Source organism: Amblyraja radiata, chromosome 3 (genome assembly GCF_010909765.2).
Source record: "Amblyraja radiata isolate CabotCenter1 chromosome 3, sAmbRad1.1.pri, whole genome shotgun sequence".
In the NCBI taxonomy this organism is placed as follows: Eukaryota; Metazoa; Chordata; class Chondrichthyes; order Rajiformes; family Rajidae; genus Amblyraja; species Amblyraja radiata.
In genome coordinates this window covers 21,155,179-21,172,539 of record NC_045958.1, presented here as the reverse complement: position 1 = coordinate 21,172,539, position 17,361 = coordinate 21,155,179, and the positions used below count along the sequence as shown (strand labels likewise).

The window sequence follows — 17,361 nt, the reverse complement described above, 5'->3', positions numbered from 1 at the left end:
TCGACGAATATTTACATTAATGAGAAAAGGGTTGTGTTCAACTCCCTCACATTTTGCCTTCTTCCAGTCAGCCAATCTCCATTCAATGCTAGTACCTTGCTTCTAATACCATGGGCAATCTTGCTCAGCAGTCTCATGTACGGCACTTTATCAAAGACCTTCTGAAAATCCATGTAAACAACATCCACTAACTATCCTTTGTCTATCCTGTATATCAAAATATTCAGTGCACTGCTAATGTTTGAATGCAAATGATTGCACATACATGATGCAGTTCCTGTTTCCATAGTGCATTAAATAATGTTTTGCAATGAACTGAATTAAGTTTAGAAAAAGTAGAACAAAAAACACTGCAAATAAATTTATGATTAATATTAACATTTATAACATGTTTATAAAAATTGAAATGTTAACACAGAGTACTATACCTCTTCCAGTCTGCAACTTTCTACTAAGCACAGGAGACTCGCAAGATAGGTTGTTGGTGGCATATACTCAAAAAATATACCCCAAGAAGACAACTCACCACTAACGTTCTCACTTAAAATAAGATGAAACAATTGAGCGAAAGCATCAACATCTTTGTGTAGCCAAATGTCAGACAGACAGGCATCCATTTCCTTTATGAGCCAAGGCTCAAGAGAATTAAAATCTTTCTCATTCTATAAAATAAAGAAAATGGAGAGCAAATTGAAGCTTTTGTTATATACTTAGAAGAAAAATTCAAATTAAAAAAAATCAGAAATTTTGTTCGCAAATTTCTAAAGTTTCGTTAATTTGTCATACATGCAAAATGTAAATGATCACGTGTAAATTTAAAGGTGGCAATAGTAAAAGTTTTGTTGATTCATAATTAATAGGTCAAAAAGCTACTTCTATACCACAAATCATTAGCTGAACTACACTCAACTATGCGTTGCGGAATGTTTGATTTCAAATATATCATTTTAAGAAAGGAGATTATTCTGTCTTCTACAATTGCAAGGCAACCATTATTAGATGACCAACAATGCATGGTAATGCTTATGGATTGAACTGTATAGCCTTGTAACTAATAACAATCAAATTGAACAATATAGCTGGAGGAAATGTAGAAAAATAAAAATTAATCATTTAAAAATTAGCCAATTACCAACTGACTAAATACACTGTCTCCACCATCATCAAGCAAATCATTTTCTGCTGTCAGACTTGGGATAAATCTTTGTCTTTGATATTCTGATCTGCTGGTACCGCTGGTCTCCTTGGCTTTATACCATTCACTCAAGTTTGTTTGTTGCTTTTCCTCTGAGAAGATAAAATATAATTGTGAAAAATAATTATATATATTATTTTAAATGTAGATAATTTCATGCATTATACTAAATAAACCTATTACAATATGCTATTGTTGGGTTAAAATCTTACAAAACTGGACCAACTCATGGTTGCTGCCTTTACACAAATTAATTTTTTATTGGAATCAAGGAACAGAGATTGTGATATCAACAAATAAGGTTACCTTGCTGTTTCTCCTTTTTATATTTCAACATCTCTTTGTTTGTGTAGCCAGTAGTTCGCAAGATGTCCTCTAAAAAGAGTTCCTTTACTTCAAATGGTCTTCCTTGAACTTGGAAGAAAGGAACCAAAGATCAAAATCTATTCTTGAATCAGCCTTGCTCTTCTTTTGATAAAATATTTATACCCTGACTAAAAGTCTGGCAGTCCTATTTAATACTTAAAATTGGCATATCGCTAGTTGCTTTATAGCGCGTTCTGCTCAGAGCAGGTTTCTAATTTTAAGACGAGCAATAACAGCTTAAAGATCTCTGAAAATCATATCATCTGATTATCACTATTGCTGGATACTACTTGGTTACTACTTTTCTCTCACAGTAACATTTCATGAAGTACTTCACTGGTAATAAGGTTAGAGATGTTCTATGGAATGAAAGTGCTATAAAATTCAGATCCTTACATAAGATGCACATGAGAAGAGCACAGCATGATTTACCAAGATCAATGTTATACCTTCCCAAATATCAGATGGGTTATTTTTACTCACTTTAGAAATAGCAATCTATCTTTATTCCTAGGTGGTTGAATCATTGAAACATCATTGAAGCTCCCATGGCTTTGTTTAATGTGGCTTATTCCAACCTTGAAAAGCATTGCCCAACTCATTTTTGCAAGCATCTTTTTGAGTACAGGGCCTGTCCCACTTACGTGTCCTAGGCACGCAAATTACGCAACCTCGTGGTCACGTTGAGCCGCGAAGGTCGCGCGCGACTTCATATGACCGCACAGCCGTCTGGAGCGCGTGACGTCATTTGAAGATGGACACAAAGCTGGAGTGACTCAGTGGAACCGGCAGCATGTCTGGAGAGAAGCAATGGGTGACTTTTCGTGTCGAAACTCTTCTTCAGTCTGAAAAGAAAGGTCTTGACCCGAAACATCACCCATTGCTTCTCTCCAGAGGTGCCACCGGTCCCGATGAGTTACTCCTGCATTTTGTGTCTTTCTTCAATTTTCTTGGCCCCGCTCTGGGAGTAGAAGTGGGGGCGGATCCGGACCGCAACGGCTGTGAGCCCCATGCCGAGTTCGGCGATCGTTTGCCTGCTTCTGCTGCTGTTGAAGGTGAGACGTTGCGTCACGCCAGGGTCTTGGGCCTGTCCCACTTTGGCCGTCAGTTCCGCGGCAGGCTGTTTGCGTGCGAAGATTTAGTTCACTACAAAGATTTTGGAGCCCCGCGGGATGTTGCGCACAACTACGTACCCCTCCACGCTTCTAAGTGGGACCGGCCCTGCGCGGCCATATGATGCCCATGCGCCTCAACGCGACCACGAGGTTGCGTAATTTGCGTGCCAAGGACACGTAAGTGGGACAGGCCCTTAAGAGCATACGATCTAGCATATGTCTACTTTGCCATTCAATCATGACTGATCTATTTTTCTCTCTCAATACCATTATCCTGCCTTATCCCCTTTAGTGTAATACTAATATTTCCCATTATCCTAAATTTCTGACCTTTTTTTAAGTGGTAAACATTAATATTTTGCCAAACTATCTATAGTTTAAACAGTCTACTATTTCAATTAAATATAATTTAATTAAATCACAACAAAAATAAACATTAAATAATCCAATTTGTCAAAACCTGAGCAATGCAAACAATAAATCTACATAGAAACATAGAAAATAGGTGCAGGAGTAGGCCATTCGGCCCTTCGAGCCTGCACCGCCATTCGATATGATCATGGCTGATCATCCAACTCAGTATCCCCATCCCTGCCTTCTCTCCATACCCCCTGATCCCTTTAGCCACAAGGGCCACATCTAACTCCCTCTTAAATATAGCCAATGAACTGGCCTCAACTACCTTCTGTGGCAGAGAATTCCACAGATTCACCACTCTCTGTGTAAAAAATGATTTTCTCATCTCGGTCCTAAAAGACTTCCCTCTTATCCTTAAACTGTGACCCCTAGTTCTGGACTTCCCCAACATCGGGAATAATCTTCCTGCATCTAGCCTGTCCAACCCCTTAAGAATTTTGTAAGTTTCAATAAGATCCCCCCATGAATCTTCTGAATTCCAGCGTGTACAAGCCGAGTCTATCCAGTCTTTCTTCATATGAAAGTCCTGCCATCCCAGGAATCAGTCATAAAAGGGAATCAGGATACAAAGTATACTCAAACCTTTACTTACTGTAAATTACAGGACAGCCAGCAAAGTATCTAACAAAGAGATTAACATCCAGAGCTGCACTAGAAAGAATGAGTCTTAGTGATGGATGTTTTTGCATCAGATCCCTCAGTTTAGTTAATAAGAAATCACTAAACCGATCTCGCTCATGCACTTCATCCTGTCATATAAAAAAAAAGAGAAAAAAGGTATGAGTATGCATTCTTCAGTACAGTTGATAAAATCCAGTTTTTTAAATTCCCTTTCTTCAGTTAGCCACTTAATTGTTGCATACCATGCCACTTAATGTAATGTATTTACATCATGTGATGAATAGCCTTTTCTTGCAGGATTTATTTCAGCAATAATTAGTGCTGCTAATAAATAAGTGCCACTGAACTGAGGAGTACCAAATAATTTTAATGTCTTGTTCTACAACTCTTAATCTGACTCACAAGGAACCAGATCCAGTTACCTGAATTGTCACAACGTTTCTTGAACCACCATATCATGTATTTAATTTACTATTTAAATGTGCTAATCTTCAACTTTTGAACTTGCATGTCAGTATTTTTTGATTGATTGATTATTCCTTTAATAATCCTTTTCAGGAAATTACAGTGCCACGACAGCTTCAAGACAAACATAACACCACGCTTTCATACATAACAAGTTAAAATACGTTAAAATACAAGTTAAAATACAATTAATTTAAAAAAAGTGCAGTTATTTATGCTCATTAAAAAGTCTTATAGCAGCTGGTAAACAGGACTTCCTGTATCTCTCCGTTTTGCACATTGGTGCAATCAGCCTCTGGCTGAAGATGCTGCTCTTGATCACCTTCAGGGCATGGAGTGGGTGAGTGGGGTTTGTCATTATGGAACCTAGTTTATTTAGAGTTCTGGCCTCTGCCACCTGCTGGACCGTTCGTTGCTCAGCCCCGACCACTGAGCCGGCCTTCCTGATTAGTTTGTCCAATCTGTTTTTATCCGCTATACGGGCGCCATCTCCCCAACAGGCCACAGCAAAGAACAGAGCACTGGCCACCACTGAATGGTAGACACTGCACAGTAGGGGTTGGCAGATATTAAAAGACCTCAGCCTCCTTAAAAAATACAGTCGGCTTTGTCCCCTCCTGTACACCGCCTCCATATGACACTTCCAGTTCAGCTCACTGTCAAGCTGCACCCCAAGGTACCTGTGATTAGCAACCACCTCCACCTCAGTGCCCTTAATGGTGATCGGCGTTGCTTGAGTCCTCCTCCTCCCCCTCCTAAAGTCCACCACTATCTCCTTTGTTTTTTTGGTGTTGAGATGGAGATTATTGTGTGCGCTCCACTCCACAAAGTTACTTATAATGTCTCTTTTATGTATAATACATTTCTCACCATTACTGATAAGGCTGAATTATGTTAAAAATATAAGAAAATATTAAATGGATTCTTGGGCCAGCTTACTTATATTTAGTCTCAAATCAGGCTTTTCTCGAGTAGATTAATACAGAAAGGCAAGTCTAGGTTTGCCTCAGGTTGCTGTGTATTAAGATAATGAATTACTTTAAAATTCATCGACCAAGTGACGAGAGAGGAAGCCCAGATTTATCCCAGTAAGGGGTATTGACAAATGGCCGATGCCTTTAATATGCAAGATATCTTGTACCAAATGTCCGGTGCCTTTGATATGTAAAGTCCTTGTACCATATGACAAGATGCCTTTGATGTGACGCATCCTGTAGTATCCTGTGTATTCTCTGTACCTCTGACCATGACTAATGTTTGTGGAATGTGCTAAGGTGACAAAAAAACACTATATAATACGGTCTGAAGAAGGGTTTCGGCCCGAAACGTCGCCTATTTCCTTCGCTCCATAGATGCTGCTGCACCCGCTGAGTTTCCCCAGCAATTTTGTGTACCTTCGATATTCCAGCATCTGCAGTTCCCTTTTGAACACTATATAATACGATGTAATTCTGTTGTACAGAGAAGTGGACTGAGGACAGCCAAGTGAAAGTATTGCTCACTTGACTGGGGTCCTTGCCACTTCCATCAGCCGATGATAAGTAAAGTTTTGAACTGGTCTACCAAAAGTATTGTGAGTTGTCAGTTTATTAAGAAGTGAACCTGTTTGATTGTTATAAAAGTAACTTTTTCATTACCACAGCATTACTTCAGCAGAAATTAACGCAGGTCAACTTGAGGAATAGACTTTTTTTTAATGCATAAACTTGCTTTTTTTTCCTAAAATGTAAATACTGGTTCTGTTCTATTCTGTTCTGTTGTTTTTGCACAATCCGCAGGCATTGCCACTTTCATTTCACTGCACATCTTGTATGTGTATGTGACAAATAAACTTGACGACTTCATTTACTGTTTGTCCCCATAAAGTTAGTAGAAAGCTGCAAAATTGCAACTTCTGAAATATTTTTAGTTTCCTCAAAGAAACTATCAGGGTAGCTTTTACCTTATCTGAGCATTTATTTTAATGGAATGATAAGCAACATTATGTACGTAAGGCTCTGGCGAGGGTGCAATAATAATTTCCTCGGAATAGTTCCAGGAAAGAGGAATTTTATTACATTATAGACAAAAAATTCTGGATTTCAATTTTTAAAGCATTGAAAATTTCAAAGGAAATTTGATAGAGGTATATGGAGTGGTGATTGTTTTAAATAGGATAGATCAAGAGCATCCGTTCCCATTTGTGGAGAGATCAAGAATGAGAGGGGACAAATGGTGACCGACTAGGAAAAGGGGAGATGCAGCGAGACCTGGGTGTCATGGTACACCAGTCATTGAAAGTAGGCATGCAGGTGCAGCAGGCAGTGAAGAAAGCGAATGGTATGTTAGCTTTCATAGCAAAAGGATTTGAGTATAGGAGCAGGGAGGTTCTACTGCAGTTGTACAGGGTCTTGGTGAGACCACACCTGGAGTATTGCGTACAGTTTTGGTCTCCAAATCTGAGGAAGGACATTATTGCCATAGAGGGAGTGCAGAGAAGGTTCACCAGACTGATTCCTGGGATGTCAGGACTGTCTTATGAAGAAAGACTGGATAGACTTGGTTTATACTCTCTAGAATTTAGGAGATTGAGAGGGGATCTTATAGGAACTTATAAAATTCTTAAGGGGTTGGACAGGCTAGATGCAGGAAGATTGCTCCCGATGTTGGGGAAGTCCAGGACAAGGGGTCACAGCTTAAGGATAAGGGGGAAATCCTTTAAAACCGAGATGAGAAGAACTTTTTACACACAGAGAGTGGTGAATCTCTGGAACTCTCTGCCACACAGGGCAGTCGAGGCCAGTTCATTGGCTATATTTAAGAGGGAGTTAGATGTGGCCCTTGTGGCTAAGGGGATCAGAGGGTATGGAGAGAAGGCAGGTACGGGATACTGAGTTGGATGATCAGCCATGATCATATTGAATGGCGGTGCAGGCTCGAAGGGCCGAATGGCCTACTCCTGCACCTAATTTCTATGTTTCTAAATGTAAAGTTACTGCATAAATTCCATGAACTTAAATGTATCAGGTATTTATATTGTTTGAAAGCATGCTGAGTATAGATTGAATTGTGATGGGCAATGCAATTCATTATGTATTAGTGTTAATTAGATCTCCCCAAGAAAATGACTAGACTGCTGTTAACCCATGTCAATATGGTGTAGTCCAAAACAGGCCTTTTAGCTCAGAACTGTCCAGAAGCATCCTCTGCAAGGGGACAATCTTCCACCAGTCAAGTTGCAGCTACTGGGTGAGCACTGCAAAGGATGTTGCACGACCTGCTGAGTTCCTCTAGCTCTCCATCTTTTGCAGCAGGTATACACTCAAAGAGGGTCAGGAAGGAGAACTGATCTCTGAACATTGTGACTAGGTGTAGGTTCCTGCTGAGAAACTATGTCCCCTCCCTCCTTCACTTCCAGAAACTCTTTCAGCTTTGTGTGCCCTCAGCTAATTGCAGTCTTGTGTAAAATCATCACAGCATGCTGATTAGCAGCATGGGCTGACCACAATGTGTACTTCCAAAGGGCCTTAACTGCTCTCATACTAACTTCCTCACCAGCAAGGCTTATGATGTGATTTAAGCCAAATTAGGAAATCATTTAGAGAAGCAAAGAATCCATAAAGCATGAACCACACAATTGTACGGCCCTTCTTTACGATGTTGAAAAGCCTACATTTCCAGCATTTTCTCATTTCATTACTTCTCTTCAGTTAGGAAAAATATACAATGCATCATCCTGATAAACTTACTACTATCACGTGAGTGACAGCTGCCAAAGTACCATCTCCAGCCATTAGTGTTCGAAGAAGAACTCCATTTGTGCAAAACGTCAGCAGTGTCTTTGGGGAAACCCTGAAACAGAATAATTTTGCATTAGCAAATTTAAATGCAAGTTTTGGCTGTATGTAAAACAACTTATATTATACCTGCTTTCCAGTCTAATTTGGTAGCCAATTGTCTGCCCAATCTTCTCACCCCTCTCTGCAGCAACTCTTTCTGCCACAGCAATAGCCGCAAGTCGCCTGGGCTGAGTACAGAATATTCGGCAAGGTATTCCATTCTTGTAGCAATCATCCAGAAGGAACTGGGGGATCTGAAAAATAAAAAATGAGTGCAGCCAAACTCAAGTTAGAATATAGACTCAGAACACATGAACAACTCTGCTACAAAACAAATATTTGAACATCTTTAGAAAATACCAATTCATGATAAAAAATGAGTTAATAGTGGCAGAATTTATGTATTTTATACTGTTTCAGAATCTTAGGGACAAGCAAGATTTAAAAACACTTTCAAATAAATCTTGCTTTTTTACATAAGGTTGAATAACTGAGCTGACATTTCAATCTTTGCCTGGCATTTTATACCTTAATCTTAATTCACACACTTGGTATTTAAGTCTAGAAAACAAAGACTGATGGCAATTAGGTTATTATCACATTGAGATTCAATTTTAGACAAAAATGAGCCAGAATCTTTTAGTTTCCGGTCCCATCTTAGTTATGATGTTAACTCCGATTCTCTTTCCACAGATGCTGCTCAATATTTGTAACATTTGCCGTTTTAATTTCACAGTTGAAATGCCAGGCTCATACATTTATTCACAAGAAATACATTGATTATCTAGCATACTCAACAGTTTACAAATCAAGAACATGTTAAAGCTTTGGTGGTGCAGATCCATTAAAGACACAACCTACTATTAAATAGCGAGAACAGAGCACAGCTAACAATAGCTGACACTATATATAACTATTTGACATTAAGCTATAAAAGAAAGGTTTTTTTTAAAAAAAGTTGTCTGTGCCAAAGATGATGCCAAATCAATTTACTCCCTTCCGCCTGTACACTCCCTACACATTCATGTGCCTGTCTAAAAGCTTCTTAAATGACACTCTCATATCTATTTCCACCTTCATGCTTGGCAACACAGCTCAACCACCCATCATTCACTGTATACAAAAAAATTCACCCTGCACATGTTCTTTAAACTTTCCCCCTCTCATCCTATAGCTGTGCCCACTAGTAGTTGATTCCACCCTGGGAAAAAGATTCTGACTATCAGAATCAGAATCATTTATTGTCATTTGAACATAAGTTCAAACGAAATTGCGTTTCTGCAGTCATCATCAAACAAAAAAACAAAAACACACAATTAACACATTTTCAAACAAAACATCCATCACAGTGAATCCCCAAACACCTCCTCACTGTGATGGAAGGCAAAGTCTTATCTCTTCCCTGTTCTCTGTGCCCATTCCTCTCCCGCAGTCAAGCAGCCAAACTGCTGCATCAAGCCAATCGAGGCTCCTGATGTTAGAGCCCCCCCCCCTGGCGGGCGATGGTAAGTACCGCGGCCGTTTAAGCTGCGCCGGGTATGTAAGGCCCCGCTCCGGGTCGATTTAAACCCCTCAACTCGGGCGGGGCGAAGTTTGCCGTTGCGGGAGCACCGAAAAGCGGTCTCCCACCAGGGACCCGCTAGCTCCTGATGTTACCATCCACAGACCTGCAGCCGGCGCCTCCGAGCTCAGAAGTCGGGTCGCAACCGCGCGCCCCCACAGCGCCCCGCACTTCGAAGTCGGTGAGTCCGCAGGCCCTGCGACTGGAGCTCCAGGCCGATTCCTGTTGGAGGCCGCCGGCTCCGCGACGTTAGGCCCGACGACAACGGCAACACGACAAAGAAAAGTCCGGTCCCCGTACAGGGAAGAGATTTAAAAATTTCCCCCGCCCCCCACATATACACAACTAAAAAATAATGTAAAAACAAAGCCAAGATATCCACTTAACAGGACAAAAAGAAAAAAAAGACAGACGGACTGCAGAGGCCGCTGTCGACAGGCGCCACCATCTTGTCCTTCAATGCCTCTCGTAATCCCTGCACCCTCCACTGTTTCAAAGAAAACAATCCAGGTTTGTCCAACCACTTTGCTGCAGCTATTTGATACGGAATTGGTTCATGGCAGGAAGCAGAAGATGATAGCAGAAGGTTGTTTTTCAGACTGGAGACCTGGTTTGCCTCTGGGATCAGCAGGTCCCATTGCTATTTAGCTATGACATCCAACGATTTGGATGAGAATGTACAGGGCATGATAAATGTTAAAATAGATGGTCTCATAGACCAAAAAGACGTCATCTTGATTAGCTGTGCAAGTGGGCCGAGGAATAGCTAATGGAGATAAGTGTGAGGTCTTGTAATTTGGGAAGTCAAACAATAGACAATAGGTGCAGGAGTAGGCCATTCGGCCCTTCGAGCCCGCACCGCCAATCAATATGATCATGGCTGATCATCCACAATCAGTACCCTGTTCCTGCCTTCTCCCCATATCTCCTGACTCAGCTATCTTTAAGAGCCCTATCAAGCTCTCTCTTGAAAGAGAACCGGCCTCCACTGCCCTCTGAGGCAGAGAATTCCACACTCACAACTCTCTGTGTGAAAATGTGTTTCTCATCTCAGTTCCAAATGCCTTCCCCTTATTCTTAAACTGTGGCCCCTGGTTCTGGACTCCCCCAACATCGGGAACATGTTTCCTGCCTCTAGCGTGTCCAAACCCTTAATAATCTTATATTTCAATAACGTCACCTCTCATCCTTCTAAATTCCAGAGTATACAAGCCCAGCCGCTCCATTCTCTCAGCATATGACAGTCCCGCCATCCCGGGAATTAACCTTATGAACCTATGCTGCACTCAAATTAGGTGACCAAAACTGCACACAATACTCAAGGTGTAATCTCACTAGGGCCCTGTACAACTGCAGAAGGACCTCTTTGCTCCTATACTCAACTCCTCTTGTTATGAAGGCCAACATGCCATTCGCCTTCTTCACTGCCTGCTGTACCTGCATGCTTACTTTCATTGACTGATGAACAAGGACCCCCAGATCCCATTGTACTTCCCCTTTTCCCAACTTGACACCATTTAGATAATAATCTGCCTTCCTGTTTTTGCTACCAAAGTGGATAACCTCACATTTATCCACATTAAACTGCATCTGCCATGCATCTGCCCACTCACCCAACCTGTCCAAGTATTTTTTTTATTTTTTTTTATTAGAAGCAATTGTACAAGAATAAAACAATCGGCATATAAAATTATACCGTTAATGTACAGCTTCAACTTTAACCTTTTAACTTGAAAATAAGGGAAAAGAAAAGAGAAAGAACAAGAAAGAGAAAAAGTGAGAGGTGCAAAGATAGGATCCCTAGACTACCAAAGTAGTGTAGCTAAAGAGTGAATAAAGATGTAAGAGAGGAGAAGCAAAAAAAAAGAAAGGAAAAAAAAAGAAAAAAGTGGAGATATACCTGCCTCTCGTCCCCTCCCCCCCCCCCCCCACTCACCTCACCCAACCCATAGTTGGATTTAAATCCAAAGTTGTGTTGCGCCATGCTATCCTTATAAGAATTCGGTGAAGGGTGTCCATGTCTTGAAAAATTGATCTGGTTTTTCTGCCAAGACAAGCCTAATATTTTCCAAATGTAGTGTCTCGGACATGTTTGTAATCCACATCTTTACAGTAGGGACTGATGTGTGTTTCCAAAATTTAAGTATTATTTTTTTCGCCGTTATCAGGCCATAATTAAGGAAACGTCTATGAAATAATGTTAGCTCAGACGGCTTCTGACTGACGTACCTAGAATGATCAGTTCAGTGTCGGGGTCCAATTTTATTTTAAGTATTTTTGAAAAAAAAATTAAATTCCCCTCCAGAAATTATGTAACTTTATACAAGAGGCAAAAGAATGGGTTATAGTTGCTTCCTGAAGGAGTCAACGTGTCCAAGTCAACCTGCATTCTCATAGCATCCTCCTCACAGTTCACACTGCCACCCAGCTTTGTGTCGTCTGCAAATTTGCTAATGTTACTTATAATCCCTTCATCTAAATCATTAATATATATTGATAATGCACTGATAATGCAACATTTATGCTTTAAATTAGGTATGAATAAGGTTTGGCTAAATTACATTCACATGTTTAATCAATAATGTTTTATTATTAATGTTTAATGTCTTATGAATCATTCTTAACTGTCACTGTATGTCATGTTGTCACTTGTGGGCGAAGCACCAAGGCAAATTCCTTGTATATGAAAATTCATTCATTCATCATTCATTCCTAATTACATTCCACTTTACTTTGAATCCCTTCATCTAAATCATTAATGTATATTGTAAATAGCTGCGGTCCCAGCACCGAGCCTTGCGGTACCCCACTAGTCACTGCCTGCCATTCTGAAAGGGACCCGTTAATCCCTACTCTTTGGTTCCTGTCTGCCAACCAATTTTCTATCCATGTCAGTACTTTACCCCCAATACCATGTGCCATAATTTTACCCATTAATCTCCGATGTGGAACCTTATCAAAGGCTTTCGGAAAGTCCAGGTACACTACACCCACTGGTGCTCCCTTGTCCATTTTCCTATTTACATCAAAAAATTCCAGAAGCATGATTTCCCCTTCGTAAATCCATGCTGACTTGGACCGATCCTGTTACTGCTATACAAATGTGCCACTATTAAATCTTTTATGATTGACTCCAGCATCTTCCCCACCACCGATGTCAGGCTAACTGGTCTATAATTCCCTATTTTCCCTCTCCCGCCTTTCTTAAAAAGTGGGATAACATTAGTTACCCTCCAATCCACAGTAACTGATCCTGAATCTATTGAACATTGGAAAATGAACACCAATGCGTCCACGATTTCTAGAGCCACTTCCTTAAGTACCCTGGGATGCTGACCATCAGGCCCTGGGGATTTATCAGCCTTCAATCCCATCAGTCTACCCAACACCATTTCCTGCCTAATGTAGTTTTCCTTCAGCTCCTCCGTCACCCCAGACCTTCTGGCCACTAGTACATCAGGAAGGTAGACAAAAATACTGGAGGAACTCAGCGGGTGAGGCAGGATCTATGGAGCGAAGGAAATAGGCGACGTTTCGGGTCGAGACCCTTCTTCAGACATCAGGTCTGTAGATAAGTCCCAATAGGGTATTTTTACCCTTACAATTCCTTAGTTCTATCCATACTGACTACATCTCCTGTTTCAATGTCACCCCTTGCAAGGGACTGAATTTAATTCCTCACCAACAGAGCTACCTCACCCCCTCTGCCCACCTGTCTGTCTTTTTGATAGGAGGTATACCCTTGAATATTCAGTTCTCAGCCCTGGCCCTCTTGGAGCCATGTCTCTGTAATTCCCACAACATCATACTTGCCAATTTCTAACTGAGCCTCAAGCTCGTCCACTTTATTTCTTATACTTCGTGCATTCATTTACAGTACTTTGACCTCGGTAAACGAAGGCAGGACCACAGTGAACAGTAGGATTCATGAGAGCATTGTAGAGCAGAGGGATCAAGGAGACATAGTTCCCTGAAAGTGGTGTCACAGGTTGCTAGGGTGGAGAAGAAGGCTTTTGTCAGCCAGGCCTTCATTAGTCAGGAAATTAAGTAGAGAAGTTGGGATAGAAACATAGAAACATAGAAATTAGGTGCAGGAGTAGGCCATTCGGCCCTTCGAGCCTGCACCGCCATTCAATATGATCATGGCTGATCATCCAACTCAGTATCCCGTACCTGCCTTCTCTCCATACCCTCTGATCCCCTTAGCCACAAGGGCCACATCTAACTCCCTCTTAAATATAGCCAATGAACTGGCCTCGACTACCCTCTGTGGCAGGGAGTTCCAGAGATTCACCACTCTCTGTGTGAAAAAAGTTCTTCTCATCTCGGTTTTAAAGGATTTACCCCTTATCCTTAAGCTGTGACCCCTTGTCCTGGACTTCCCCAACATCGGGAGCAATCTTCCTGCATCTAGCCTGTCCAACCCCTTAAGAATTTTGTAAGTTTCTATAAGATCCCCTCTCAATCTCCTAAATTCTAGAGAGTATAAACCAAGTCTATCCAGTCTTTCTTCATAAGACAGTCCTGGCATCCCAGGAATCAGTCTGGTGAACCTTCTCTGCACTCCCTCTATGGCAATAATGTCCTTCCTCAGATTTGGAGACCAAAACTGTACGTAATACTCCAGGTGTGGTCTCGCCAAGACCCTGTACAACTGCAGTAGAACCTCCCTGCTCCTATACTCAAATCCTTTTGCTATGAAAGCTAACATACCATTCGCTTTCTTCACTGCCTGCTGCACCTGCATGCCCACTTTCAATGACTGGTGTACCATGACACCCAGGTCTCGCTGCATCTCCCCTTTTCCTAGTCAGCCACCATTTAGATAATAGTCTGCTTTCCTGTTTTTGCTACCAAAGTGGAGAACCTCACATTTATCCACATTATACTGCATCTGCCAAACATTTGCCCACTCACCCAGCCTATCCAAGTCACCTTGCAGTCTCCTAGCATCCTCCTCACAGCTATCCACGCTATTAGTTACATCCTCGAAGAATTCTATTAGATTCGTCAGACATGATTTACCTTTTGTAAATCCATGCTGACTTTGTCCAATGATTTCACCACTTTCCAAATGTGCTGCTATCCCATCTTTAATAACTGACTCTAGCAGTTTCCCCACTACCGATGTTAGACTAACTGGCCTGTAATTCCCCGTTTTCTCTCTCCCTCCCTTCTTAAAAAGTGGGGTTACGTTTGCTACCCGCCAATCCTCAGGAACTACTCCAGAATCTAAAGAGTTTTGAAAGATTATTACTAATGCATCCACTATTTCTGGAGCTACTTCCTTAAGTACTCTGGGATGCAGCCTATCTGGCCCTGGGGATTTATCGGCCTTTAATCCATTTAATTTACCCAACACCACTTCCCGGCTAACCTGGATTTCACTCAATTCCTCCAACTCCTTTGACCCGCGGTCCCCTGCTATTTCCGGCAGATTATTTATGTCTTCCTTAGTGAAGACGGAACCAAAGTAGTTATTCAATTGGTCCGCCATATCCTTGTTCCCCATGATCAACTCACCTGTTTCTGACTGCAAGGGACCTACATTTGTTTTAACTAATCTCTTTCTTTTCACATATCTATAAAAACTTTTGCAGTCAGTTTTTATGTTCCCTGCCAGTTTTCTTTCATAATCTATTTTTCCTTTCCTAATTAAGCCCTTTGTCCTCCTCTGCTGGTCTCTGAATTTCTCCCAGTCCTCCGGTATGCTGCTTTTTCTGGCTAATTTGTACGCATCATCCTTCGCTTTGATACTATCCCTGATTTCCCTTGTTATCCACGGATGCACTACCTTCCCTGATTTATTCTTTTGCCAAACTGGGATGAACAATTTTTGTATAATGTCACAGGATATAATGTCACAGTTGAATAATGCATTGGTGAGGCCACTCTTGGTGTGATGTGTTTACTTTTGTCCCCCTGCTATAGGAAAGATTAAATTAAACTGGAAAGAGCGCAGAAAAGATTTCCAAGAATGTTGCCAGGACTCACTGCCTGAACTAAGGAAGAGATCGCGAAGGCTAGGACTTGGAGAAGAGGCTGAGAGGTGATCTTATACAGATGTATAAAATCATGATGGGGATAGGGTTAATGCACAGTCTTTTACCTGGGTTGGGGAATCAAAAATTAGCAGGCATAGGTTTAAGGTGAGAGGGGAAAGATGCAATTGGAACCCGAGGGGCAAATTATTCACACAGAGGGAGGTGGGTATATGGAATGAGTTGTGTGAGGAACTAATTGAGGCAGGTTCAATAACAACATTTAGAAAATACTTGGACAGGTACATGGATAGGAAAGGTTTAGAGGCATATGGGAAAATGCAGGCAAATGGGACGCCTTGGTCGGTATAGATGAATTGAGCCGGAGGGCATGTTTCTGCACTGTATAACTCTATAACTCTTATTAAAGCTAATACCCTCCAATCCAGTCAATATTCAAATGAATCTCGACCAGAACTGTATTTGAAACAATATTTGAAATGTGGCCTAACTAAAATGTTGTAAAACTGTAACATAACTTCCAGACTCTTACACTCAATGCCCCTAATGATGAAGGCAAACATACTGTACACCTTCTTTATTACTCTCTCTACTTGTGCTGCTACTTTCAGGGAGCTATGGGCTTGTTCCCAAGATCCCTCTGCACATCAATGCAGTTAAGGGCCCTGTCTGCTTTTCTGTCTTAAAGTACACCACCTCACACTGGATTAAACTCTGTCTGCCATTTCTCTACCGTACTTGTAATTGATCTATATCCTACTATATCCTTTGATAGCCTCTTCACTGTCCACAACTCCACCAAATTTTGTGTTGTCTGTAATTTACCAACCAACCCATCTACATGTTCGTCCAAGTCATTCATTTATATCACAAACAACAGAATTCATAGCACTGATCCCTGCAGAACAACACTGGTCACAGACCAGCCAGAAGTCTATCCTCTGTCTACGATAGATACGCCACAATATCAAGTCACTATGGATCCCACACATCTTAATCACCTGGTTCAAACTACAGAGAGGGACCTTGTCATATTCCTTACTGAAGTCCAGGGAGACAACATCCACTGCACTAATCACCTTCGTCACCTCTTCAAAAAATGCATTCATTTGCAAGACATGACCTGTTCTTCACAAAACCATGTTGAATGCCTTAATTAGCCGATTCTCTTGCAAATAAGCATCTCTAGAGGCTTCCTTAAGGGCCTGTCCCACTTGGGCGACTTTTTCGGCAACAGCCTGAAAAGAGGTTGTCGCGGCGTGGTCGGGGTGTGACGCATGTAGTGACGCGTGATGTCGCCCCTGGATTTTGGAATGCTCAGACGACATCTGGGTGTCTTTTCATGTTGTGCGCCCTGTCACACGCAGACGTATGCTGTCCTGCGGGTGATAGCCGGTGACGCTCCACACCTGCAACTTTGCTGTTTTATTTCTTATGATATAAACACGCAACTTGGCACAAGGTGAGAATGACTAGCGAGAGTAGTCCTCATTGCTGTTGTAATCACAAAGATCGACACACGTGCAATTTATCGCAATTTAAAGAGACCCCCAATAACTAGTGAGGGGGTTTGAGCAGTCCACTAAGACGAACACAAGCTTTCTTGTTTAGATTGAAGCCGGAGGAGAATGCTCAGAAGCGGCGATCTCGGGGACTGGGCGGCGATTGCTTAAAGATTATTGGCCTTGGTATGTCCAAGGGAAACGTTACTGAATGTAGAGGGAGATGGGCGGAATTTACGAATGGAGGGAATTGAAAGCAGAACGATATCTGCAGCAGAGATCCAACTCGGCTGGGAGAA

At 41.6% G+C, this 17,361-nt stretch overlaps 1 protein-coding gene across 1 annotated transcript in view; it reads right to left on the bottom strand.

Annotated features, from left to right (window-relative positions):
- ythdc2 (YTH domain containing 2) overlaps positions 1 to 17,361 on the bottom strand; it is a 93,958-nt gene that overhangs the window by 61,643 nt on the left and 14,954 nt on the right. The window contains 6 exon segments of the mRNA XM_033017441.1: positions 527 to 662; positions 1,133 to 1,287; positions 1,502 to 1,609; positions 3,686 to 3,842; positions 7,908 to 8,010; positions 8,085 to 8,251. Of these exon segments, the coding sequence (XP_032873332.1) occupies positions 527 to 662; positions 1,133 to 1,287; positions 1,502 to 1,609; positions 3,686 to 3,842; positions 7,908 to 8,010; positions 8,085 to 8,251 (826 nt within the window).